General features: G+C 53.1%; 1 protein-coding gene across 1 annotated transcript; it reads right to left on the bottom strand.

Moving 5' to 3' along the window:
* Window positions 1–1,749: 1,749 nt before the first annotated feature.
* On the bottom strand, window positions 1,750–27,092 carry Rtn4r (reticulon 4 receptor). Its single transcript, XM_005334553.5, has 2 exons — window positions 26,755–27,092; window positions 1,750–3,440 (listed from the first exon to the last, which is right to left on the bottom strand). The coding sequence occupies exons 1-2, from the start codon at window positions 26,774–26,776 to the stop codon at window positions 2,041–2,043; spliced, it is 1,422 nt and encodes a 473-aa protein (XP_005334610.2). The 5' UTR covers window positions 26,777–27,092; the 3' UTR covers window positions 1,750–2,040.
* Window positions 27,093–27,494: the final 402 nt, after the last annotated feature.

Below are 27,494 nucleotides of genomic sequence, written 5' to 3'. Positions count from 1 at the left end.
GATGAAGAAATTCCTGCCCATGCTCCATCTGCCCATCAAGTACAGGCTGGCAGACTTCTGGTATGCAAAGGGACACTAATGGTGTAGGCACAGAGCAGACACTATGATCTCTACATCAGGCTGTTCATAGAGCTGTCTCTGTTGGGGTCTTTAAAGGAGAGAAATGGGGTCTCCTGGAGCTGAGAGGGCCTGGGGCAGAACCTTGGGCAAATAGTGTTCTTGCCTGCTTGAGCTGCCCCATCCTCAGTCCTAGAGGCAAGTAAGGTTTCCAGGCACTAGCACAAGGCCAAGGGGCACAAGGCTGCAGGCCAGGGCCAGTAGGGCACTGAACCCTCTGCATCACCTGCCCCCACTTCCCACCTGTCCTAGATGACACTGACTGCAGGTGCATCACTTGCCCTGGGAACAGCCTGGCCTCTGACCAGTGGTGGGGACTCCTGGTGACTCAGACCCTTCTGGCTGCAGTGTCAGTGGGGGTTCAGCAGACCTGGGCAGGGTCCCAAAGGGAGAGTCACTGATGTGATGTGGCCCTGAGCCATTGCATGGTGGGCTGTCACCAGGTGGCACACACCCCTTGAGTGCATTGCCAGCAGAGGCTGGCCTCCTGGACTCTAGCACTTGGGCCTTGTCTGCAGCATCTGTGGAAGCATTTGGGTAGCCCCAGAAGCTCAGGTGTGCTGGTGTCCACCAAGTAGAGGGGAAACTGCAGGCCCAAATGTGGGGAACCATGCAGGGAGTGGGCAGTGCCAGAGGGCATAACCTGCTGAGGTAAGGCCACACAGGACCACAGCAACCTGAATCTGTCCTGAGTCCCCCACCTTGGGTAGCAGCACTGAGGAGCTTGAGGGAGAGCTGGGGGCTTTGGTTGCTGAGCACATTCCCCCACACTCTCCTCCTCCCCTGGGCTTCTAGAGCCCCAGCCGCCCCCACGGCCATCTGGCTCCACCAGCAATGTTCCCCTCTGCCGTTCCCTCCCCCAAATCACTGAATTTTTCTCCTCCTCCTCCCCAGCCCCTGCCCTGTGGGGGAGGGGCCTTCCCTGTAAGCACCCTACATAGTTTCTTGGCCACGTGGCCCCTTTCCCTTTTGTTCTGAGTCCTCCCTGGCCAAGGCCTTGGGAAAGTGTGTATACACTTATATTTTTGTCTGTGCTGCGGGTGCTTTTTTCAAACATAGACATGCATGCATGTAGCTCCTGCTTGGTCATATGTGTGTGTTGTGCACATGTGTACAAGGGCATGCAAATCCTCAAGGGACAGTTTCTGGGCTGTGGGTGTGTTGTAAGAGGAATAGGAATCTGGCCATAACCCTGGGCAGTGGTAGGAAGGTGTACACAGTTCCTGCCTGGCCCCAAGCCTGGCTTTACCAACTCAACTGTCCTTCAGGGCTACCCTACTCCTGTTCATCTCCCAGAAGAGGGAGAATGTTCTTCATCTCTTATCCTCAGTCTCCTCTTGGGGGCAATGCAGAGTTGGGTGGAAGGTACTAGAGCAGGTGTCCCCACAAAAGCAGCCTCATCTAGACCCATGGGCCTGGCATATGCTCTGTCAGTCCAGCTCTCAGGGTAGGTGTTTGGGCTCAGGAGCAAGCTCAGAGGTTGGCAGGGATACCATGTCATACCTGGTACATGCAGTTGGGTGACTCCACTTCTCCTCAGGGGCCTTGTGTGATGGTGTCCAGTGAGGAGCAGCACCCTTGTCCCACCCCTGCCTCTTACCACTCATAGCACCTCAGCCTGAGAGGCCATAGTTTAAGAAAAGAGCTCTTTATTCCACATCGTCCAATATTTTTACACAAGTAAAATAAAATGCATATCTCTATATACCGCGATCCGGGTGGGAGACTGCGTTCTGGAACAAACGCTGCCCCAAACCCTGTAAACATGATGGGGTGAAGATGGGGTTGGGCTGGTGGGGAGGCGTCCATCAGGGAGGACTGGCCTGCCCAACGGGACCTGTCCCTGGCGCTGGCTGGCGACATGTTGGGAGACCCCCTATGTACACACACCTGGCTGCTGAGAGGTTCTGGGGTTGTAGCTGGTCAGCAGGGTGCAAACATTGTCCACAGTACCAGCACAAGGCCAAGGGGCACAAGGCTGCAGGCCAGGGCTGGCAGGGCACCTGAACCCTCTGCATCACTTGTCCCACTGCCCCCACTTCCCGCCTGTCCTAGACGACACTGACTGCGGGTACGGTTCTTGCGGGAACAGCCTGGCCTCCGACGAGGCCCAGTGGTGGGGACTCCTGGTGACTCAGATCCCTCTGGCTGCAGTGCAGTCAGTGGGGGCTCAGCAGAGCTGGGTAGGGTCCCAAAGGGAGAGTCATTGATGTGACGTGGGCCTGAGCCGTTGCCTGGTGGGCTGTCACCAGGTGGCACACGCCCCTTGAGTGCATTGCCAGCAGAGGCTGGCCTCCCAGATTCTAGCACCGAGGCCTTGTCTGCAGCGTCCGGTTGGCAGCATTTGGGCAGCCCCAGCAGCTCCTCATCAGTGGCCCCGCTGGTCCAGATGGGATGAAACGGCCTGGCTGCCACAGCACAGCCCTCTAGATCATTGGCAGCCAGACGCTTGAGGTCACGGCCAGCCAGGCGCAAGGGCAGGTTGCAGGGTACCTCAGATGAGGAACCTCGGAACTTCTGCAGCCAGGCCCAGAGTGGGCGTGCCCGGCAGTCGCATACCCAGGGGTTGTCATTGAGCCGCAAATACTGTAGAGCACGTAGAGGTGCCAGTGCCTCTGCAGGCAGCATTGAGAGGTTGTTGGCAAACAGGTAGAGTGTCATGAGGCGGCCAAGGTCACGGAAGGCGTGTGGGTGCACATAGGCCACACGGTTCTGGTGCAGGAGGAGACGGTCGAGACTGAGCAGGCCACGGAAGGCGCGCTCAGGTACGCTGGGGATGCGGTTACCGTGAAGGAAAAGGTGCGTGAGGTTGCCCAGGTCACGGAAGGCATCGTCTGGCAGTGCCTGCAGCCCATTGTCTTGAAGGTAGAGGTACTGCAAGGCGGCCAGGCCACGGAACAGGCCAGGGCCCAGTTCCTGCAAGCCACAGCGGTCCAGGTGCAATGTGTGCAGGCGGCCCAAGCCTTGGAATGTAGCAGGGTCCACGGTACGAAGCTGGGCATTGTCACTGAGATCCAGTTGTTCTAGGAGGGTCAGGCCAGAGAACGCGGTGGCATCAATCCGGGCCAGTGCATTGGAGTGTAGCCACAGGATGGTGAGATTGCGGCAGGCATGGAAACCAGCAGCCGGCACATGGGAAATGCGGTTGCCATGCAGGAAGATGCGCTGGCTGGAGGCTGGGATGCCAATGGGCACGGCCTGCAGGCCTTGTTGGGGGCAGCTTGTTGTCACTTTGGGCTCATTGTAGCACACACAGGCACCTGGGCACGGTGCTGCCACCTGCCAGGCCTGTAGCCACAGCACCCATGCCAGCAGCCGGCTTCCTGTGGGTAGAAGAAAGGGTGGTTAGGGGTAAGAGATCCCTAAGGGACTGGGAGGCCATGTTGGGGCCAGGTCTGAGATGTGGCTTGGGATTTGGAGGTTTGGGGATCCTTGCTTTAATACTACATAGATGATGCTTGGCTATAACTTGCGCTTGGAGCCATACACTCTGGGAAACCATGTCTATAGACTCCCCACTGCACCCTTCCAGATACTCATACCTACTTACCAAAGTTAGCCTATTAGGTCACACAACAAATACCTATGCGAAGGACTGTTGCTCACATCTGCATATACCTTCTTGGGACTCTAGTGAACAGAGTCTTCCTGGGCTTGGTCTCCATCCCTATATTCCAAGCATTATACTGGTCTGCCTGCACCCAGCCCTCTAACAGCTTGCAGGCCATGCTGGAGAGGAGATCAGCTCTTGGCAAACATTGTAGGACCACCCAGACTGAGCTCAGGGACTACTAGGAAGTGGGGTTCAGGCAGTGGAGCTGCAATCTAACACTCATCCCTAGTCTGTCAGCTCCTGAGGTTTGGGTAGCTTATACAGAAATCCTCCTCCCCGACTGCAGAAGGAGGCACACTGAGGTTCAGAACCTGTGCCTTGCCTAGGCCCTTGTAGCTCTTGATAAACCCTAGCATCTGGGAGTCTGGGGAGCCCCCCTCATTTCACAATGGGGAGTTGTGATTTAATGAAAAAACTGCAAATAACAGCCACTATGGGTTCCAGAGGGTATGGAGTGAGTCTACCAACTAGCACCTCTGCTATCACAGGAACAGGGGTCTGGGTATAGGAAGGGCATGGGGTGAAGGAGTACAGTCCCCATCCCAGAGTACCCTGCCCCCAGCAGGCTGCTCCCTCCTCCACACATCCTCCCTTTTAAGCACTTCCTGACTTGGCTTGGAACACCTCCTGCAGCCTCCTCCCCTGGCCTCATTCTCTGCTTGATCCCCTCCCAGGGGAGGAGTTCACTCTTCCCAGCCAGTCACTGCATGGTCTCAGCTGCCCTCAACTCTCCAACCCAAGTGCACACTCAACAGGGACAGCCTCCCAGCAGCAATCTCCCCCTGCTCATGGTGTTGCACCCTCTCATCCCTTGAAGGGACAGACACTCCTGGGCCTTCAGTGACTTCTCCTGGGGCTAGGGCGATCTGGCCTCAACAGCAGGGACTATTATCCCACCATTAGATTCCCTGCCCCCTTTGAATGCTGAAGGTTTTTTCAGCCTGCCTCGCCTTCAGGAGTGAGTCTATTAAAATGTGAATCCCCTTGGGAGGGTTATGGCTTATCAGCTAACACTTGAGTTATCAGCTAACACCTTCGTTGACAGCTAACACCTGTGTTGACAGCTAACACCTTCCTTGGCAGCTAGCTAAGAGCAGGATTCTGCAGACAGGAGGCCGGCTAAGTGCTGGGGTTGGAGTCGAGAGGGAGAAGGGAGAGAGCCATGGTCTAGCTTCAACCAGCCAGGTTGGGCCTTTCATGCTATGCTGGGTCCCTGCCACAGGGGTCCTCTTCTGCCTAGAGCACAACAATTGCTCTAAATCCAGGGTCCCAGCAAACCAGTTAAGTGTAACAGTCATTAAATATGTCCCCAGGTCCTGGGAGCCTGTCCAGGAGTCTCCTCTTCTGAACTCTGCCTTGCTGGGTTTGGGGCCATTTGTTGGTCCAGAAAGTCAGAAGCCCAGGAACCCCCAAAGCCCTGGGTAACCTTCCCAAGGCTGGCTATGCATGAGAGGCATTTTGGCCTGATGTTCTATTTAAACTACTGACACCCCTGCTTCCTTCTTATGCATCTTCCCACAGTGTTTCACCTGCTGTCACAGGCAGGTACTGTGCTATATAAACGGTATTTCCTAACCCAGGAATTCAGAAAGACCTGGGGTTGGTTGGGGTGGGGGCCCTCAGTGCTCATTGGTCAGGCTCACTGCTATGACTGGGCCATATCACCAGTCAAGCCATGCCACAGACTGTGCACATCACCAACTATGCCATCCCACCAACCTCTCTGTGCCATAATGATAAGTTCTCTGTGCTACCTACCATACATGGTGACCATGTCCCTCACATCATGACTGAGCAAGGCTACCACTGCACTATGTGCTGTGGCCCCCAAGATGTGAGGTGTGGTCTGCAAGTTCAATGGTATAGATGCCCATGTTGACTCCAGACTGAGCCACGCAGGGGAGGCAGGCAACTGGAAGAGTGGCCACGTGGCACTCAGCCCTGCTAGCAGCAGGTATCAGGCACAAAGACAAGGCTCTATTCCTGCCGAGACAACTGCTTTTTGGAAACCAACTTCTGAGAGTCGGCCCTCCGCACCGGCCCTGCTGTCAGCACAGCGGCCGGGGTGGGCTCTCTTCTGCTGCAGCCACAGTAATTGGCTCCAGCCTGGCCCCCCTTGGGGCCTGCCCGCTGGTCTCCATAGCAACCCCTCCGCTGAGCAAGCATGAGGGGGCATCTTTATATGAGATAATCAAACCCAACTTTGCGGCATTGGTTCGTATTCACAGTGGGGGCCCAGGGAATACAGAAAACCCAAACAGGCAGTCGCGAGGGTGTGCCCTGACCTTACACCACTGCTGCCCCATCTGACCTCTTCTTGTTCTCCACCTTGGAAAGCAACCCCTCCCTACCCACCAAAAAGCCTCACTGGCCCAACCCCCTGGCCTTTGCAGCCTTCTGAACTACAGGGCTCCTGACCTCCAGGGCCGGTCCCCTCCTTGCCCACCTCTCCTATTTTTCTCTCCAACCTGACCATTGATTCTCCCAGGAGATTCTGCCCTCTTCCTGGAGATCAGCCTGGCAACCCCTGCCACTCTCATCATCTCATTCAGGTCCCAACTCTCAGTGATCATCCAGTGTGAGTGTGACTCCAGACACATCTAGGGAGAAAACAGCCCTGCAAGGGCTCCAGTTCTCACACATAGGAACCACGTGGATTGCTCCTCAGACCCCTGCAGCCATTCCAAGGACAGGCCAGCCCTGTGGCCACCTGAGCCTGTGCACAAACTGGTGCCCCTCTTGCTATTCTCAGGTCAATTCTTGTCAGACCTGCCAGGTGGGGGTCTCTTCCAGGGCTCTCCTCATGGATGGCCCCTCTGGTGGTGGGGCTGGGTCATGGCTAGAGGCTCCTAGGTCTGGTTCAGAAACCATGCTGGTATGAGGACATGGTTGGGAGAGGGCTATCCATCCTGCCCAGAAGGCATAGAAATTTCCCAGGAAGGACAGTGACTGGATACTAGTCCAGAGTCCCCCCAGGCAGCCAGATGGAATGGGATATAACTACTAAGCTACATACTATTCATCCTGCACCATCAGGTCTTATGAGCAAAAAGCCCAGGTTCACATTCACTGCAGGAGGGAGGGTGGAGGGAGGGAGGAGGGGGAGAGAGGGGAGGAGGAGAGAGGAGAGGGAGAAGAGGGAGGAGAGTGCGGAAGGGGAAGGAGATGGGAGGAGCCAGGAAGAGGAGGGCAGGGGCAGAGGGGAGGGGGCAAGGGGGATAGAAGGATGTGCTGAGGGAAGGAGGGGGAGCGGAGGGAGGTTTCGGGACTTACCCAGCAACTGCAGGAGCATAGGAGCCAGCAGGCCGGCTGCTGCTGAGGTCAGCAGCTCACCTCAGCAGCCCACAGAGCTGAGGTGGGATTGGCATCTTTGGTGTCTTCCCCAAGGACCCTCTGTTCACAGCACCTCCTACTCTGTGCCTTCCCCTAGCCTGGGGACATCTCTGTCCCCACCTGACAAGGCCAAGAGACAGTTCAGGGCTGTCAGTATTACAAGTCCAGAGCATCAACCACCAGCTCAGTGCCCTAGTGTCTTCATACCTGCCCCAAGAGAAACACCCTACAAAATCATTGGGAGATCGAACTAGCTGGATAAAAAAGCTTGAGGTGGCAGGCACTACATAAGAATCAGTTTTCTAATCAATATTACCAGTCTGTTTTCAGATTAGGAAACTGAGGCAGTGAATGGTTAAGGCCTGTCCTGCTCTTATCGCAAGACCATCCAGTAGGAAGGGAAGGGAAGGGCAGGAGCCACAGAGCGGCCTGAAGGTGACCTCTAAGAGAGTCCAGCCCACACACTAAGCTTGGCTTCTGTGTGGCCTGGGCAGGAACAGTGGCCATGAGGATGCTGGGGTCCAGGATGCAAGCCTGTTGGATAGGTACTGGGAACACATGATTTTCTCTTGTGCCATTAGTGCCTGGAAGGGGACATTTTCAGGGAGGTCCTGAACTGGGGCCCCCTATCCTAGAGGCTGGTGTCAGAAGGCTGTAGAGGGATTGGGACATTGGTCATCTCAGGATTCATAGATCCAACAGATACCAACAATGTCCCTGTGAAGTGGTCACGTCACAGACCACAGTTACAAGGCAGAACGGCTCAGCACACAGAGACCAGAAATAGCTCTAGGCGGGGGTGGAGGGGCCAGTGTCATCCCCACACTGGAAGGGGTCAGGGCACCCCTCTCTGTGCCTGCCCCCAACTCCTGCCAGCCCCCCATCACTGACTCACCACCCCCTACCAGCCATCTGTCCCCCTCATCCTCACTTCTCACATACACTACCCATCCTCCATCTATTCTCAGGCCTGCAGACACGTGAAGGGGAAATTCAAATTCCCATGGTGCTTCCTGTGCCCTTTCCACACCCTAAATGCTAGAGACAGGAGGGTAGCAGCAGCTCTAGAGGGGGTCAGATCACCCTGTGTCTCCTAGGAGTGTGGCTCCCAGCCCCTGCTACACTGTCCAGGGGTCCCAGAGGCCCCGTTCATTATTGATCTTGGCTGCAGGGATGGGCATACATGTCAGGTCAATAATGGGCAAAACCACCAACTATGGCAGGAGAGCACCTGACACAAGTTGAGATGCTTCAGGTCCAGCCATGTGCAGTGGGGAAACGGACTAGTTTGGGCAGAAACCTACCTGCAATCCTACTATGACTGGGACAGAGCTGCTGAGACCAACTTGACTCTGCTAGGTGTTCCCTCTGCCCCTCTGGCCATAGGCCTTGCTCTTGCCCAGCCTGTCTGCTTTGTGACATTGGGATTACCTGAGAGAATAGAGTGCCTTTAGACCTAGGCCTGGGGCTAAGTCCCTAAGTCTGCTGATGACTCCTAAGGGTTAAATTTTGTTGACTCACTTTATAGATGAAGAAAATGAAGTTTGCTGGTCAGGGGGAAGCTAGAATTCCTACCCCAAACCCATGACAACAGGGGCACTGAAAGACTATTACCCTACACACCCCTAACCCAAGTTTTCCACCCTTCCCCCACCAAAGAAAAGAAAAAGCTAACACAGCACCCTTAGTGTCTACCTTGAGCCCTTTTCAAGGGCCCTTCACAAAGAGAAACACTGCAACAGGGGCCATCCACTCACTCACTCCTCCCTGTTTCCCTCAAACATAAGTCAGGAGGTCCCTGCCCCAGGGTCTGTCCTGTGTGTTGCAGATGGAAGAAGAAGAACAATAGCAGGTGCCATTCACTGGGAGGGGGAATGGGGGGTGTTATGGGCCAGAGTCAGCACAAGGGAGCATGAGGATATTGGGGAGAAGCCCAGAAGTCCACTGTCAGCAGACCCTCTGGTGTATAGAGATCACAATTCAGGATCCAGATTTCAGGAATTCATTCTTGGTTAAGGCTGAGCTGCCCATCCAAGGGCTCCAGAAACTCACCTGGTCATCACATGCTCCCATCTGATGTCCATCTTGCTGGTCCCAACCTGTGAGTCTTACACTGGGGATCCATAAGTACCTGGAGGCTCTCTCTAAAGCCCCATACTGCCCTAGGATACAGATAGTTCAGGCTGGCCCAATTCCACGGACTCAGTCAATGTCTCCTTGAGCGTTGGCTGGTAGCCACTCCTGTGCCTCCTTATTCAGGTGGCAGCAAACACCCACTGTCTAATTACCTGAAGGATTCTGTCTCCAAGATAGCTCACTATGGTCCTGTGGCTAATTTAGTCCAGCAACCAGCCTGGGATCCAGTCCTGAGTCCTCAGGAGAACTGATAAGGAGCTAGCCAGTAGCCCACATGCCCCTGCCCTTGGGAGTGGGGTTTTCAGAATGGAAACTCCTGTGCCATGGCCTGGGCTCCAGTACTGCTGCACACTCCCCCCCACATCCATCTGCCCACCCAGCCCTTTCCCAGGATACCCAGCGTGGCAGGGTCCACAGTATTGGGTCTTGCCCTCCCTTGTGCCCCACACCCACTCCCAGATCTAGCACCCTGACCTGAGCTGCTAACCCTGGATCTTCTGCTGACACCAAGCTGACCATTGCCTGTGAGGCTCAGAGTATCAGCTTCTGACAGGGATGCTTGAAGTACCCAGGTGTGTACAAGGGGTATGTACAACAGGAACACATATTCAAAGGCACAAAATCAGACAATAAGAGTGCATGGGGGGGGGCCAACAATGGGAGTAAATGCAGAGGGCACACACAATAGAATGCACTGTTAGCACGATTAGTATGCAAAATAGAACATCCTGGGAACACAGAACAGGAGTAAGTATACTTAGGTCTTGGGCTGCTGGGGTTGCTATGTTGGGGCCACAAAGATCTGGGGAGCTGGTAGAGGGTCTACTCTCACTGTAGTGGGAGGAAGTGGTTAGGAACCTCTCCATGTTTTCTTGAGCCCTCAGCATTTGTAAAACATGACCAGCCAGGCAGGTAGATGGCCTCTTCCCAGGCAGAATTCATTCTGCTCTGAAAAGTCACAAACATGCAGATCTTGAGGCCACCCTCTGGAATCAGCCCATCCTGCCTCTCAGCCTCTTGTTAGGAGAACAGCCAGCCAGGCTGCCACTGGAGCCATCTAAGTATAGCCCTCGCCTGCCACATCCTCCTGACCAGGGTCTGCTCCTGCTTCCCAGAGGCCTTTGAAAGAGCTGAGGGAGGTAGCAGCACATGGCACATTGGCAGCACACAAAGAATCCCTGTGAGGGCTGGTGAGTGTGCCTGGCCAGGACAGGTAGGACCCCCACTGGAGTAATTCCCAGTGAGGCCAGAATGGTGAGACCAGAGAACCCAGTCTAGGGTGCCATAGGGAAGCCCTCATCAAAGACTAGGGACTTTATACCTCCTTTTCTATAAGCACTTGGCAAACTGGCTCAAGAATTGGCTGCTGCTTTTGTAAATAATGTGTTTTTGGCACAGGCCACACCTATGTGTTCAAGTAGTGTCTGAGACAACTCATTGGCAGGATTGAGTTGTTAAGACCCACCACCATGTGGCCCACAACACTGGGGTAATCTAGTGTTATACCCTTTACAGAAACAGTTTGCTGACCTGGTTTGTGACTGACCCCCTGCTACATGTGGGTGATGCCACCTTCACTCTCACAGTGGCCCAGTAGAAGCCATTCAACTTCTCACCTAATGAAAAGGAAAGCAAGGGTTGGAGAGGACCACTGTCTTGCTGAGGCCATGTGACTGAATGTGAAAAGCCAAGAGGCATCTCACTTGATGTGGTGTCAACCCCCCAGGAGACCTGGGCAAGGTTAGCATCTCACTGGGTTGCGGGTGAAGGATATGAGGAGAGACGTACCAAATTCTGAAATACTGGTCAGGCCCATGGAAAAACAATTATTTTGCTGAAGAGGCTGTCAGGAGGCTTGTAACCAAACATGCATAAAAGGACAACTTAAAAATACAAAGAGCTGGGTGAGGTGGCACTCATCTGTCATCCCAGCAACTTGGGAAGCTGAGGCAGGAAGATTTCCAGTTCAAGTCCAGCCTCAGCAATTTAGAGAGGCCATCAGTAACTTCATGAGACTGTGTCTCAAAATTTAAAAATAAATAAAGAAATAAATAAAAAGGGCTAGGGATGGGCTCAGTGGCTAAACACCTCTGCGTTCAATCCTTGATACCAAAACAAACAAATAAACGAACAAGAAAGAGTATAAAACTAGATGTAAGGACCAGTTAGCCATCCTAGGCACTGGGAAGAGGTACAAAGCAATATAGTCCTCACGTGGGAGGAAAGGATGATGGCACTTCCAAGGGTGACAAATTTAGGGGAGATGGTTTCTGAGCAGGCAGTGGTTTAGCTGAGCTGGGAGGCCTCTGGGTCCATGGCTTCTCCATGCCAGTCTAACCCTCCCAGGATCCTGCTGAGGTTGGGTGGCTTCTTGTTATACCATGTTCCAGGGGCTCTGGCTAGTCACATCAAGAATGCTTGCTGACCTACTTGCACCAAGCTAAGTCCTTAGGGCAGGCATGGTCTGGAAGGAGTGTACATGTGCAGGTCAGTGCCTCTTTACAAACAGGCAGTTTTGGACCACCTTTGATGGCCATGGGCTCAGCCACTTATGGAGTCCCATGTCCAGCATCATGAAGGGAATGTGGGCTGTTGAGGTGTCTTCTATTCTTGTCATTATTATTATCACCGCCACTACCACCATCATTATCTTCATCATCGCCATCATCACTGTCACTGCATTAGTCATCTTTCTATCACTATGACAAGATATGTGAGAAAATAAACTTCCAAGGAGGAAAGGTTTATTTTGACTTATGGTTTCACTCCATGGTCTTTCATCTCTGTTGCCTTTGGGCCTGTGGTGAGGCAGCACATCATGGTAGGAAGATATAGCAGAGGAAGCTGCTTATTTCATCAGCTAGGAAGAGAGAGAGAGAGAGAGAGAGAGAGAGAGAGAGAGAGAGAGAGAGAGAGAGAGAGAGAGAGAGAGAGAAGAGAGGCCAGTATTCCAGTATGCGCTTCAAGCCCATGCCTATAGTAACCTAACTTCCTTCTCAGGCAAGAGACCAAGCTTTTAACACATGGGCCTTTGGGGTACATTTAGGATCCAAACTATAGCAATCATCATCACCATCACCACCACTATTATCACCATCACCAACATCTTATGCAAAGCTTTTGGATGAAGGGCAGTCTGGGGCAGACTTGGAACCACATGGAACACAGCCAGTCTCATATTCAAGGGTAGAGAGCCCCAAAGGCTATACAGACATCAGACATCCCTGGGTAGATGCCTTGGCCCAAGGAAATCCCATTCTAGCATCAGAGTCTTGAGGTCATACAGGGGCTTTTTGGACGAACATCTGTCTCCTAAGGAGGCACTGTTAGAGCACTGTCATACCCCTAGACTCACCAGGGCCCAGTAGCAGGGCAGGGCAGGGGAAAGCAGAGGAAAGGAAGAGGGAAATGGTAGTCTCTGGTTTCTTTGGGACAGTCCACTGTGTGGATATTTCTTATTTCTGGAAGTTTCATGAAATCCCCACAGTGCATTCTCCCATAGCACAGTGAAGAGGTGACTATCATCACCACTCTTCAAACAACAGTCTTGAGGCATGACAAGATCACCAGCCGGGCATCAGAGAGGCCAGGGGATAGGGCACATAACTGAGGCGCTAGGGTACCTCTCCATTATGATCAGAGCCAACTATGAGCCCCAAAGACCACACAGCAGGAAACAGAAACTACTCTGGGCACCTGACGCCCTAAAGCACCTCATCCTTAACCCAGGCCTCCTTCCCTGGACTGGCCGAGGGTAGACCTTGGGATGGTTCTTTAGCTCTGGACTCAGATGCAGCCTTTGTACCCACTCTAAGACTAGTTGGAGACGTTGTCAGCCCCATCTGTCTGTAATCACACCAACAATATGAGGATAATGATGAGCTAGCACCCACCTCCCCAGGATCTCAGACATAGTCTCACCTAGGTCTGGCCTCTGTGAACAGTGCCCTGCCTATCTAGAAGCCAATCTAGGTCCTGGTACCTAAGACCAGGATAGGTAGCCTTCTGGTGAGACCGTGGCCTTGCTATATGTAGGCAGGAGCTCAGCTGTGTCTAAGTTGGAGGAGGTAATGCTGGCCAGGCTGCATGACAAACATACCTACAGTCATTTCCCAATTTCAGTCTCAGCAGAGAAAGGAAGCTGGCAGATAAATCTAGAGCCCAGAATAGCCTGCCTCACCTTGAGAGATGCCCACCCTCACTCAGCATTAAGTTGCTGCTGCTTTGCATACAACACTGGTGGTCCCCTTCCTCTTCCCACCACCATGTTAGACACTGTGATCTATGTTGGAGACATGTGTTGTTCCCCTTCCTGAGATTATGGTGACACAGAGAACACCCTTGGAAAGGCAGGAAACAGGATGATGGAAATGTTTCCCCTATGGAAACATTCAGAGAAAGGGTCTTCTGGGGGTACCCAGGATAGCTCCTGCCTGATGCTTGAAACTTATCAGAGGATAAGCTTGATCTCTCTCCAAATTAGAAGAAAAATCTAATTAGTATCCTCCTACAGATAGAAGGGAATTTAAAACAAGAACAGGGTGCTATGACCAAGGAGCCACCAGAACAAGAAAGAATGTCTAGAAATTAAAAATAGAATTGCTAAAATTAAAAAAAAAATCAATAGAAGGGTTGGAAAACAAGGTCAAGGAAATCTCTCAGAAAGAAAAATAAAAAGGAAGAAAAAAATGAATGAGATTCAGAAGACAAATATAGGTCAAACATCTGTCTTAGGGTAGTTCCATAAAGAGGAAACTGAGAAAATAGAGAATAAAAAAAATAAAAGAAATTATACCAGAAAATTTCCCAAAGATGAGAACCTAGTACTTCACAGGGATCAAGACAGGCTGTGCTTCAGCCTAAACAAGAGTGTAAACCTAGAGGGAAAAAAGTGCATACAGTGAAAGTTGGATGTAACCTTAATAGTGGTTAAGGGAATTCATGGGGGTAGAAGGAAAAGGGCCTGAGATCTTTCCAGGGAGAAAATAAGAAACCCACTATAAACTCTGACATGGGAAAAAATAAGCTCATGAAATGGGACAAGAGGGAAAACAAAACAAAACACCAAAAACCAAAGTCAAGTACAAACCCCAGGAAAAACCAAAGACCATGCAAGAGAGGGGCTAGTGTGGGAGCCTCAGAAATGCAAAGGTCATCATTAACAAAGGAAATGGGGGTAACAGTGGCTGCCTCCAGGGAGGACTGCAGGTAGGAGTTGAACAAACCAATTTTCCAGATCAATAGCTGGGTAGAGATTTTAACCTTGTGCAAGATATTGTTGACCAAAATGTTGTAGTTTAAAAACAAAAGCATGCATATTTGCCACTGAAATTTTAGATATAATTAAAAAAGAAAGGAAAGTGCATCCTCCAGAAGGTGGAGACAAATGTGGGTTAGAAAGTGTTGTCTCCGAGGTGCAGCAGGAAAAAGCCCCTACACACACAGCCTTGGGTATCTGGCATCTGGGGCAGAGTCTGAGCCCTAAACACTGCTCTGTGACCCCCAACTCAGCTAAGTGTGGTTGAAGACACATCAGGTCTCCAGGGACACTCTGGGCTCTTGGTTACAGAGGCTTCTGCAATCCAGACACTTGCAGGGCAGCTTCTGGCCTAAAATTCTCTGTGCTCAAGCTTTCTTTGCCACTCTTCCTTGATCTGCCTGATGTTCCTTCATGGCCACCTGGCCCAGCCCCTAACATCCTGACAAATACTCACTCCTGGACCCCTCCTCATCTTTGCCTGCTCCTGTCCTCTGTCACAAGGCACCTCCCCCACCAGGCTGGTGGGTCACCCAGCAGGGGTCACCTTCCACTGGAATAGGGTCTGCAGCCACTGGGCCTTAGACCTGACCTTGGCTAGAAGTGAAGAAGCATCTTCCACTTCTGTGAGAGACCCCTGCAACAGAGCTTGCTATGTGCTCAGGCAAGGACAATGTGAATAAGTAATTGCTCTTTTATTAACGAGTGATAAATTATTCCTATATGATTGTGTGTGATAACTCTTGCTTATTTGAAATCAATTTGGGATGGAAATTGTTGGCGGCTTCTCACCTGCGCGGGTGGGAGGCCCAGGCGCCACTGCCTCCTAGAAAAGGAGGTCAGTGTATTTTGGCTATATCCCTGCATCCTGAGGCTGACACGTGTACTGGGTGCTCCTGCAGGAATGAGGGAAAGAGGGTGGGATGCCCTAGGGCTGTGGAGTAGGTGGAGGCAGGGAACTTCTAGCTTCATTTCCTTAGCACCTTGGTCCCAGACTCAGGAGGGGGTCAGCTCAGGCTCCCAGCACTGCCTCTCCCACCCACCTTACCCCCTTGCAGTTCTTAAAAGAGGCCTGATCCAGTCTACTGGCCCAGGACACAGATGCTCCTAAGGCTGAGGAAGGATCAGCCTCAGAAAGGAGACTCTAAGCCCAAGGGACCACCAGTAGCCATAGCTGACCCACCAGGAATCAGTGGCTATCCCCAGATCTTACTGTACTCATTCCTCCCAAGTAACCCCTGAGGGTTTCTTTCACCCCAGAGGACACACCTACCTCCTAGTTGCCCTCCTTGGACCCCTTGCTCAGGTTACCCACAGGCTCTCAATTATCAAACCTGAAAGACCTTTTGTCTTTTTCCTAATAATTGTCCTAACGATTTCAGAACACAGCCACCCTATCTCTTCCCTTTCTCCTCTAGCCAAATACAAAAGGGTCCCTGGAAAGCCTAGGTCTGGGTCAGATATACCTGTCCTCCCTGCACCCAATGTCCCTGGCATGTCTCCAACTGCCAGAGATTCCCAAAGCCTCAGCCTGCTAGGAGCAGTGCCTTGCACCCTAGCCCAGGCCTAAGTACCTAGTCCTATGAATGCACATTTAAAACTCTACATCCTAATCTACCAGCAGTGACACCTCCCTGCCAGGCCAGGCCCTCAGGAAGCCTGCCCACTTGCTCCTATGAACATTCCTTCATCCCCTCATTGTGGCTGCAGCAAACAAGTGAGACTCAGATACCTCCAAGCCCACCTATGTGGCCCAGCTCAGGCCCATCTGGAGCTTGGATTTCTTATCTGTGAAATGAGAGGACTAGGGGTACAGATGGGGCACATCAGTGGACCAATCCCAGGGTCCTCCTGACATCCACCCTCTACTTCCTGTCCACTGCCAGGGTACCCATTCTACCTCATTCTTCCTGCTGCTCAACTTAGCAGGCCTCTGCATGGCTTGTTTTTATTGACTGTCCCTTGTCTGTGGGCTCCATGGATGCAGTATCATGGTTGACTAGCATGCTGTAAAATGTCACAAAGTTGCTTTTGGTTTATTCTGGCTGGTCTCATACTAATGCTAGAACAGGTAAAAGGGTGGGTGATTCATGAGTCTCTATAGCACAAGGTCCCTACCTGTAATCCTCCAGGTAGGTCCTGAACTCTGTCTCAGGCAGGCTCTGCAGTATCTCTGCGCTCATTCCATCACATGGAAAATGGAGATCACAAGATCTACCTCACAGGGTGCTATAGGGCCACATATATACAGGGCAAATGCAAAGAGGAAATGCCTGGCTCATCAGCCCAGGAGTTGGCAACCTTCACCATTGTCCCCACTCTATAGAGAAGAAAGCCAAACCTAGATTCCAAGGTCAAGTTGGAGCTAGAAGGGGCATTGCTGGCATCTGATGTAACCCTAACTCTGGCACACTAACTGTTCTGTGAGGCTCTGGCTTTCTCATGCCTGCTTTGCTCAGGCAACTCCCCTCCTCCAGTGCCTGCCACAGTCTCAGGCATATTCCCCCCAGGCCGCTCTTCTCCTGGACCCTTCAGGAGGCTGGACTCTTCCCAACTCCCCTTTTCATCTTAGGACAGTCTTGCTCCAAGGACGTGGAAAGCCTGCCTGGGGCCATTATCCATTCCCATCTGTGGAGTAGTTGGTGGGGACAGAGCATCAATCTGGCTGAGTGAGGTCTACATACACACTGGACCTGGTAGCCCCACACAAGGTGGGGAAATGAACATGATGTCTGGTACCTAGCAGGAAATGAGCCATTAAGATTGGGAGCTTATAGGCCTATAGTTTCCACTGCAGAGCAACATCCTGCTACCCCCAAGGGCCCTTATTACAGCTGAAACCCAGTGACAGCATGATGAAGATTGTCATGTGACCTCTGTGCTTGGGATCCCAACTTCCAGAGTTCCCTAGACATCCTGGGACAGTGATGGTACCCCAGGTGGGGTGATTAGGATGACTAACTGGAAGGGAGTTTAGCCAGAGAAAGGAACAAAGGTGTTCCTGCCTTGTGCCAAAGCTGAGACTCAAATGTGCTCTGTCCTAAAAGCAGGGGGTAGAGATGCTGGGACCCTGGGGTCCGACTGTGACAGAGGTTCTGTCAGTATGGAGGGAATGGGAGGCCACAGTGTCAGGGAGGGCTCCATTGCCTTGGGGCTAGATTGCAGCTCCGGCAGCAGGTGAAGAATGGAGTCCATTAGGGCCACCATCTGTCTTGGCCGTGACGGGTCCTCCCAGTGACATCTGGGAGGTATGTAGATGGAATATCTTTATGGGGAGAGTTTTTCTTTTGCCAATTTTCGAACAGGAAGCCAGACACTTGTCACACCTGTCCCTGTGTCAGCCTCTGCCTGACATAAATTGGGGCCGAGGCAAGGAGATGAAAGACAGCCTGGACACGGCCCAGTGTGCAGAGGCCACGTGTCAGGCCGTGGAGCACAAAGCATCACTGGCAGACCTCCCGCTGGGATGGTGGTGGGAGGGTAAGTTCTTCATCTATTCCTCTCCCCCAACCCCTCCCCACCTAAGGCCAGCCTAACCCACCCTCTACATCTTCATGCAGGGTCCCACTCACTCCTTTAGTGCAGGGGGCTGTTTAGCATCTTTTAGCCTTTTGCTCTGGGAATTCTGGCAGCCAGGGACCACTCCCCTTTGGCCAGCAACTTCAGTACCTCCATGAGACCTGGTGGGGACCCTAGAGTTCTCTCCACAAGCCCTGTTGGCACTCACACTACCACTTCTCTTTCTCATGGATTTTCGTAGCATCTCTTTGGAACCTGGGGAAGTCTTGAAAGCAGACTATGTTGCAAGATTCTCAGGGTCCCTGCTGCCCAGCACAGGACTGACCTAGAACTGATGCCAGGAATAATTCACTGAGAGAATAGGGGGAGAGGTCATTGACTCTAGAGACTCCTTCATGGTAGAACCTGCCCAGGATCTGTTCTCTCTCCACTGTATGTGCATCATGATACCTGTTAATCCCACAAAGGGTTGTGGGGGTGTGCTCCCCAGGGGATGCTGCCAATTAACCTGCTAAGCCACACTCAAGATCATAGCCCTCATGGACTCTGCAGGTGGGACAGGAGAATCTCCCAGCTAAGAGGATATGAATAGTCCTATTGCTTCCTTAGATGTCCCTGGAGGGTTCATTTGTAGCCCTCAAGGAGACCTGAGAGGCAAGTCCCGGGCACATAGGCCACATACCTCATCCCTTGTAGGCCAGTGAGTACTGGAAGATAGGGGCTGGGCAAGGTGTGACTTGCCAGCTGTGTGCTCTCTGAGGACAAAGGGGACTGAATGTATCCAGGGAGACCTGAGGCCTCCACCAGGGTAGATGAGAGAAGCTGATAGTTGAGAACATATGGGGAGGGCACTTGATTGGGCTTGATGAAAGGGGAGGTACACTAGGGCCAACTCCTAGGTTCCTGGCTGGGTACAGCATGCAGACAGGTAGGGCCAAGAAACCTGGGTGTGGCCCCTCTTGGGATGGCCCACAATCTTCCCTTAGTCATTCTGGCCAATGCTGGGGAGGCAGCATACTCCATAGCCCAAGGAAAGAGCTTCTGGGGTGGAGGCCATACCCAGAGGACAGGTGGGCCAGCCTCCCACTGCCCAGACCTCCTACAAGGACTAGGCAGGAATACATGCAGCCCCTCCCATGGCACCATCAACCAAACTAACTCAAAGTGAATGGTGGGACAAAAGCCTCCAAACTGTTAAGACAGAAAATTTCAAATGCCCCCTAAGCACAAAGTTCCTATGGCTCAAGTCTGTTCAGGGGCTTGAGCTAAACCTTAGTTTCCTCACTGAGAAGTGGAAACACCCCTCTCCTCTGGAATCCCCAGATGCTAGACCTGCCTGGAACCTATGCAGCCCCACCCTCATCCTACTATGACTTAGGTCCCATTTGGGCTCTCCACAGCTTGAACCAATGCTTTACTCCTCATAGAATGGCCAGCATAGACCTTGATGGAAAAGAACCTGTGTGGGAGAGGCCAGACAAGAGTTCCTTCTATGTGCCTTCCACAGCCCAGCAGAGGTTTTTGCTCCAGGAATCTTTGTAGGATACACATGCCTATCTCCTTTGGCTGCCTGGGTTCTATCCTGGATTTCCTTGGAGCAGGACAGGTAGGAAGGAGGCTCAGGGAGATAGGGGCCTCATTTCCTATTAAGGGGCCTGAAGTGCCATCAACAGTCTCAATTTCCTTAGTGAGTTTCCAAGCTCAGGGCATAAAGTATAGGAGGTTTTCTAGAGTGCATAGGAAGGAGTCCCAGGAACTGGCCAGAGCATCCAAAAGAATTTCTCAGGATCCAGGCCCTATAGGCAGCACTCCCTCACCAGTGAATCCACCTTCATACCATCCATGTATGGAAGGGAGGCTGGGGGTAGAGGCTGTGGGTAGAGAGCCCACCAACTAGCCCATGCTAGGCAGCCAGCCCTAAGGGTTCCTGGCTTTGGCATCTCCCAGAGCTGACTCAGAGGCATAGAAGAACCCAGGCATTTTTGGTGAGAATGCTGCTTCTCACTGACACTTGCCACTTGGGCCCTCCCTATATGGAGTGCTGCAGATATATCCACCCCAATTTTAATGGCTCTCTGCACTCTCATGCCAGGGTTAGACTGTTTGGAAGATATGGAGATGAGGTTACAAGAAATAGCACCTGGAGCTTCCCCCAGCAAAAGTTGAAGAAAAAGTTCTTACATGAGACCCTCTGGCCCAGGCCCTGAAAGTAAGGAGAAAAAGTTTCACCTAGAGGCAGCCTTGGGAGGGTTTAGGCAGGAAGGGTGGAAAATACCATCTTATTGGAAATAAGATGGTAGGCAGGGGTGTCTGTGGTCTTGAGCCAGGAGGTGGAGGGGGTGATCTAATAAGGCAGGCCTGCCATGAGGAATAAAAGGGAATTGTCAGGGAGAAGGTCAGACTTTGTAAAATGAACCTGTCTTTGGGGATAGGTAGAGTGGGCAGGCCAGGATTGTGGGGTTGGATGTCCAATACAAAGAATATGATATCACATAGACTGAATTTGGGGATCCTGGATTCCCAGTGGAGTGCAGCTGTGTACAGGGGTGATGTGGAGCTGTTAGGAGGAAGTAGCCAAGGGAGTCCGAGACCCTCTGTTCAGCTGCATAGGTTCCACATATGGCAGGGAGGTGGTCAGCATTCACTGAATCTTCCAGATCTGAGAACCAGTGCAGAGCCCAGTGACAAGACAGGCTGAGCTGTATGTGGTGGGGGAGGGATAGGGGGCCAAGTAACCATGGTGAACATGGATTCTCAGCCAGCTTAAGACTTTTTCTGCCTTCCATGTTACTCACTATTTTTACTGAGCATCTACAGTGTGCAGGGTCTGCTCCAGGCCTTGGAGCTGCTATGGGATGCTACAAGCCAGTCTTCATCTTGGCCTTGCACCCATCCCCACCTAGCTCCCCCAGAGCCCCACACCCAACAATCCCAGGACTTGGAGTATTTCCTACTCATGAGGGCACTGAGCCAGGAACACCACCTCTGGTCAACAGCCGTGGATTATAGATGAGGCCTCCAGTGACCAGGGAAGGGCGGTGCTACCCAAGGTCACACAGCCAGCCAGTATTGCACAAGCTGATCCTATGGCTGCCCAGACTTGGGGGAGGGGGGAATTTCTGGCAGGTCCCTGAGCCGGCCCCATCTGGGCCCTGGCAGGAGGGTGAATAAAAGCAACATCTTAACAAGGTCACAATGGCTGGGACAAATTGAGGACACAGTGCTGGGGACCTAGGCAAGCAAGGAGCAATCTGAGAGGGCTCCCGGGAGGTGGTGAGGGGCCTGAAGTCCCACCCTGGCTTAAGTCCCTGGGTCCTCCAGCCTCCTTAACCCCACCCTCTTTCTTGATGGGCCCCTCGCCCAGCTTCAGCCTTGGCCTGACATTTCCCGTGACATTTGCTGCAAAGAAATAGAGTCATAAATCCAAAGGTTAAATTTGCACATTGCCTTGCACTGCTGGGAAAAACTATGATCCATCCACCCATCAGGAACCCCATGGGTGTAGGTGTGTGTGGGATTGCCCACCTATCTCAGGGCCTGTGCTTGCTGAGGGCCCAAAGGTTTCCCCCTCCACTTCTCTAAGACACCCCAGTCACCAGGGCCCTAAGTAGGTTCCTGGGCACAGCAGGCCCTGAACCTTTGGCACATAGGGATGTCTATCAGAGAGAATATTACCTACCCCACTCTAAAACTAAGGCCCTGAGATATTCTGCAGTAAAGAAGAAAAGAAATATTTTCAGCACCATTTAACCCAACTGATCCCAAATTTGACCATAAAACCCTTGTTTGACATCTACCAACTGTGGAGCTTCAATTCCATGGACTGTGATTCATGAGGGCCAGTTAAGAATGTTGAGGTATTTACTGAGGGGCCAAAGAGCACCCCTGGGCATGAGGTAGGCTATCTGAATGAGGCTAAGTCAGTTCTTAACACCCCTACATCCCAGATCAGCCCAGGTCCATGTATCAGAGTGCTGAACGGGGCTCACTGCCTGCCAGGTCCAACTGGGCTGACCTGGGAACTCTGGTTTCTGTCCACTCAGCAGCTCTCCAAGGCTGCTTAGGAAGGTCTACCAATAGCCCCTGTCTCCTGGCCCCACTGCCTGGGTCTAGCTACCCTGAGGAGGGTAATCAGGGACCATGGTCAGCCTCCATCAGAACAAGACAGTCAGAACAAGGCATCAGACGGCCATCAAAACAGGCAGGTCAGTGCCACCATCATTTCAGTCTCTATCCTCCCACAGCAGGGCAGGGCCATGGACTCCACCAGAGATAGGGAAGACTATTAGGACGTAGCTGGTGAGGCTGGAAGCTATGTGAAGAGGGTAGGAGAGAAGGGGCCCTGAAGCAACCCCTGCAGAGATGGCCATCCTTAGAGCTGAGAACCTGCTGGGATACATATGTATAAGAGGAGAGCTGCATCTCTAGAGTCTGGCTACATGGCTGTGGCCAGTATAAGAGGCCAAGGCAGGTTTAAATAAATAAATTATGGTGCATTTTCTGGAAGGGATTCCACACATACCAGTAAAGGATGATGAACAAGAATAGTTTCCGATGTGCAAAATGTTTAAAATACAGTGACAAAAGAAGAAACTGCAGCACAAAACACCCGGTGTGGTGGGACCCAGCCAGGCCCACGCACTCCGGAGATGGTGTAGAGAGACACAGGGGTGTGGGACTGTGTGCCCACCCTGCTGGCTGGGCTTCCAGTGGTAGCTCTGTGACTGTCTGTCCTTTAAAGCACTTAACCCTAGGGGAAGATCACTTTCCTTCATGTCTGGTTCAGAGTAGGGTCTGCAGACCAGGAATGAATGGACGAATGAGTAGATGGTGGTGAGCAAATGCAACATCTAGAATTTGGTCACAAGGAGGATGCTAGCGACCTTGATCAGGTATGGGTGCACCTAGCTACAGGGCAAGGACACTAAGAGGTGCAGAGACTGGCCCCTGAGAGAGTACTCATGGGGCTGGAGAGGAGGTAGGGTGCACAGTTCTTAGGGCTTATACCATGGGTGGCTACTGAAAGTTGGGCAGTCCTGCCTGAAGGTCAGAGGTCAGGGCTCACCAGGCTGGGTACCTGGAAGCATGAACTTCACTGACGAGGCACAACCAAGTACCTAGGGCCCTCAGTAACCCTATGACAGGGTTAGGGTAGGTGTCACTTGCTCATTCACTCCTTCTACTACACACACACAGACACACACACATATTTCTCTCCCTCTCTCTCTTTCTCTCTCTCTCTTTCTCTCTCTCTCTCTCTTTTTCAATGTCTTCTTTCCCCTGACCCTTCTTCCGGATGCACAGACTGAGAACCCCTGAGGAGAAATTCTAGGCCACAGGCCCAGGACTGCAGGAGGGCTCATTCTGCCTCTCTACCATCCTGGCTTTGCCAGCTGGACCCCTCTTGGTGTGTACTGGCTGCCATAGGCATCCATGCCACAAAGCCAGAATTTCAAGCCAGGGCAGCAGCAAGGGGTGGGGGAGGTGCTGGGAATTGGGCAGTAGAGGGAGGGTGAGCCCAGGGCCTGAACACTTTTGGAAGTTTTGGTTCCACGAGCCCTGACCCTCACAGACAGCTAATCACTTGCATCAAAAAGAGCAACAAACTGTGCCCTTCCTCCAGTTGAGAACTAGTCCCCAGTCTCCTAGGATGGCAGGATCTCCCCCATTCAAGGGCCCCAACCCAGCCTTGTGATGGGAGTTCCTCTACAGATCCTCTACTAGTCTTCTTGCTTGTTGACACCTGCTGGGACAGACTTCACTCCCTCTCCCCTCTCACTCCTTTGGACCCAGGAAGAGGGCCAGTCCTGATTGAAGAATCCCCAGAATAACAAAACAGGTTCAGTGGTTCTATAGGACCCTCATTGGCGAGGGGCAGAGGGACAGAGCTGCCCTGGCTGAGGAAACGTGTTCTGCAGTGTCTTTGCTCCCTAGATGCCCTCCACCTTCTCTGTTACCCTACTCACTAGTGGCCTCCAGGGGAGTTGTCTGCCTCAATGGGCTTTTATAGTTCCATCTGTAGATGTCTCTCCCTCTCTATCTTTTTTTTGTGGTACCAGGAATTGAACTCAGGAATGTTTTGCCTTTGAGGTACATCCCATCCTTTCTTTCTTTCTTTTTTTTTAAAGAGAGAGTGAGAGAGGAGAGAGAGAGAGAGAATTTTTAATATTTATTTTTTAGTTCTCGGCGGACACACATCTGAGGATTGAACCGGGCCGCACGCATGCTAGGTGAGTGCGCTACTGCTTGAGCCACATCCCCAGCCCTCTTTCTTTCTTTCTTTCTTTCTTTCTTTCTTTCTTTCTTTCTTTCTTTCTTTCTTTCAGACAGGGTCTTGCTAAGTGGCTCAAGTTAACCTCAACTTGTGATCCTCCTGCCTCAGCCTGTGTACAACCACACCTCCAGGGATCCATCTATGAATGGGGAGGATGGAGGAGCCTGGTTGGTAGTGCAAGGGTTTCAGGCAAACCTCTGTTGACTAATGGGTCAGGGAGAGGTGTCTGAGGAATTTTGAAGGTAGAAAATAGGGGTCAAAATTTCACAGGAAAGCTGGGCCAGCCCCCCAAACCACTGATTATTGACCCATGTTACAGACAAGAAAACTGAGGTAGGGAGAGGTGACTTGTTACACCCAAGGTCACACTGCTAATGGATGGCTGAGCCTGGACCCAAATCTAGGCCACTATTCTTCTGCCATGCCATACCCAGGAATCAGGCCCTGTGAGCTCCCCTTTATCTGGGTGCTGACCACCACCTAGCTCAGCCCCTGGTCTGGGAGCTCGCTTCTTCCTTACCTTGGCTGAAGCAGAACTCACTTTATAGACAGTAAAGAGTAATGGCCAGTCCTACTGCTCAAACCTCTATTGGCATATTTTACCTTCACACAACCTACAAAGATGACCTACTTGTTCCCAGTTTACAGATGAAGATACTGGTTGTGGCTGGGAGACAGGCATGTGGCTCTGCCTTTCTGAGCCCCACCTCAGGGTACTATTCACCATAGCAAGTGGATCACTATCACCCTTATCTGTAACCTGCACCAGCCTGGTGTCCATCCCCTCAGCATTTCATACAATACCTGGTGCAGGTGAGACCACCTGAAACCTCTCACCTGAAGGCTGCCACCAAGGAGAAATGGAGATGCTGAAGGCAGGGCCTCCCTGAGGTCATACTGGGTCATCTGCCTAGCTGGCTGCAGCCACAGTCAAGTACATCCAGGGTTTAACCTGTTTGTCATGATGTTGACCTCGAGGTTTGAAATGGGCACCCAGGTGGATTCAAGCCCATCATCAGCCACTACTTTGTCCCAGCACTGGTGGGTGGGGAAGTGGTTGGGAGACACTGTACCTCACCCCCTGGGATGGGGACACTGAATAAATCTCCACTTTACTTTTCCTGGGCTTCTGCTCCAGATTTGGGTAGAATTCGGCCATAGTTCTCCTGGTTACCCACACAAGGAGCACCCACACCCTGAGGCAAATCAACACATGCAGATATGCTCACAGGCACACATGGTCATGCGCTCAGACACACACGTGCAGACGCATACCATGTTACACACACACACACACACACACACACACACACACACCCAAGGGACTTTGAAGGGGAGCCTCCAGAATGCACAGATGGACATGGGGCTGAGGCTTTCTCACTCTTCTGTCTGTGTGCCCCTGATACCCTTCCCCCATAATACATGAACATGTAGGTGTGTAAGTGGGTTCTACTTATGGGCCCCAGCATGTGCCAAGCATGGAGAGCATAGCAGGCATGCTGCATGCATCATGTGTGGACGTGGGCGTGAAGATGGGGCAAAGACATGGATATGAACCCTGAATCTGAGTGTGCACCCATAATGTTTGTACATGTGCACACTGGGGCAGCATTGGCATGCATGTGTATGTGGGGCGTGCAAGTGTGCAGCCCACATAGACATGTGCACGTGCAAGGAAACGTGTGTGCAGCTTGCGGCACAGTGGACATTAACAGGCCAGCTGGGATGGACACCTGGGACAGGTTGTGTGCCCACCCCAGCTCCCCCAGGCAGGGCATACCCAACCCATATGAAGCCCACCCTCCCTTGCCCCCACTGCGGGATCCTTGCACTCGATGGGGGGAGGGGTCCCACAGGGCTGTCAGAGAAGACAGCCCCCCAATACCCCTCATACTTCTCAATCAAGTCCTGTAAGGGACCTCAGGCTGTAGACGGTGGGGGGCGTTGCTGCCTCCTCTCACCACCTTCCTTATGAGGGCAAAGCTGGAACCGCCCTGTCCCCCACGCCCTCTACTGCCGCCAGCGTCCCCCTTCACCCCCATTTGGCCTGACCCCAAGAAACAGGAGGCTCTTAAGTGAGTCTGGAGGCCAGGAAGATGCCCCCACCTGCACTCAATACCCACGTTTCTGCAAACCCTGCTTATTAACCCCTTAGCGGTCCGGGTGCTCCCAGGCCGGACCCCACCCTTTTAGTCCGCAGCCCTCACTTAGACCTGGCCCAGATCTGGTTCAGGGACACCAGAACCACCGCCCCCAGCCCAGCCGTCGCCGTTAACTTTCTCGGAAAGCAGCAACTTTTCCTGCTGCCGCCGGCTCCACCCTCCCAGGGCCGGGGCGCCCACAGCCCCAGCCCAGCACAGCACTGCGGTGGTCCTCCAAGCTTCGTGGCGACCCCTCCCTCTGCTTCTGCAAACCTGGACGGCCCTGAGCCTCCGAGAGGGGGCAAGCCGTCCCCCTTCCGCACCCGCAGCTCCAGCCCCGCTCGGGCGCTGCACGGACACTCACCTCCGGCGGACGCCCTCTTCATCTTAGGGGTCGGGCGAGGCTCGTCGGGGACCGAAAGTCGCTTCGGGGCGGGCGCCCGTCTCCCCGCGGCCGGGTCCGCATCCAGGCACTGCCGCTCCGGCCCGGCCCCGGCCCGGCCGCGGGACGAGGCTCGGCGCGCTCCGCTCCGCCCGGCTTGGGCTGGGCTCGAGGGCCGTGGGCACGCAGGGCAAGGGCGGCGGCGCGGACTAGCGGGGCGCTAGCGGCGCGGGCCGGGAGCGGATGAATGTTTTATGGGATCATGTGGTTTGACGCGCGAGGAATCCGCCCGGTCCCTCCGCTGGCCGGGGCGGGGCGGGGCGGGCCGGGGCGGGGCGGGGCGGGCCGGGGCGGGGCCTCGCGGCGGGCGGGGCGCTCACCTGGGCGCCGGCCCAGGGCGGGTGGAGGGTGGACAGTGAACCCTGTGGGGGCCGTGGGCGGTGCAGGCGGCGCGGGCTGCCTGGTGGACTGGGGCACGAAGGCCAGGCCGCAGGAGGCGCTCAGCCCGCCTAGAGCACCCGCACCGCGCGGCCTCAGACAAAGGCGGCTCATTCCTGAAGAAGCGGCGGCCCCTGCAGGCGGCCTCGGGAATGGCGTCCTGGAACCGGCTGTGGGCGCGGGCTGTAGGGCGTGGCGGTCTAGGTTGGCCCGGACCCCAAGCAGGCAACATCTTTGTTCTGAGGCCTGGGGTTTGGAGAAATGCATCAGGCCTCTGCGCGGTT

Source organism: Ictidomys tridecemlineatus, chromosome 2 (genome assembly GCF_052094955.1).
Source record: "Ictidomys tridecemlineatus isolate mIctTri1 chromosome 2, mIctTri1.hap1, whole genome shotgun sequence".
NCBI lineage: Eukaryota > Metazoa > Chordata > Mammalia > Rodentia > Sciuridae > Ictidomys > Ictidomys tridecemlineatus.
The sequence above is the reverse complement of the archived record's forward strand: the minus strand, read 5'-3'. Positions and strand labels throughout refer to the sequence as shown.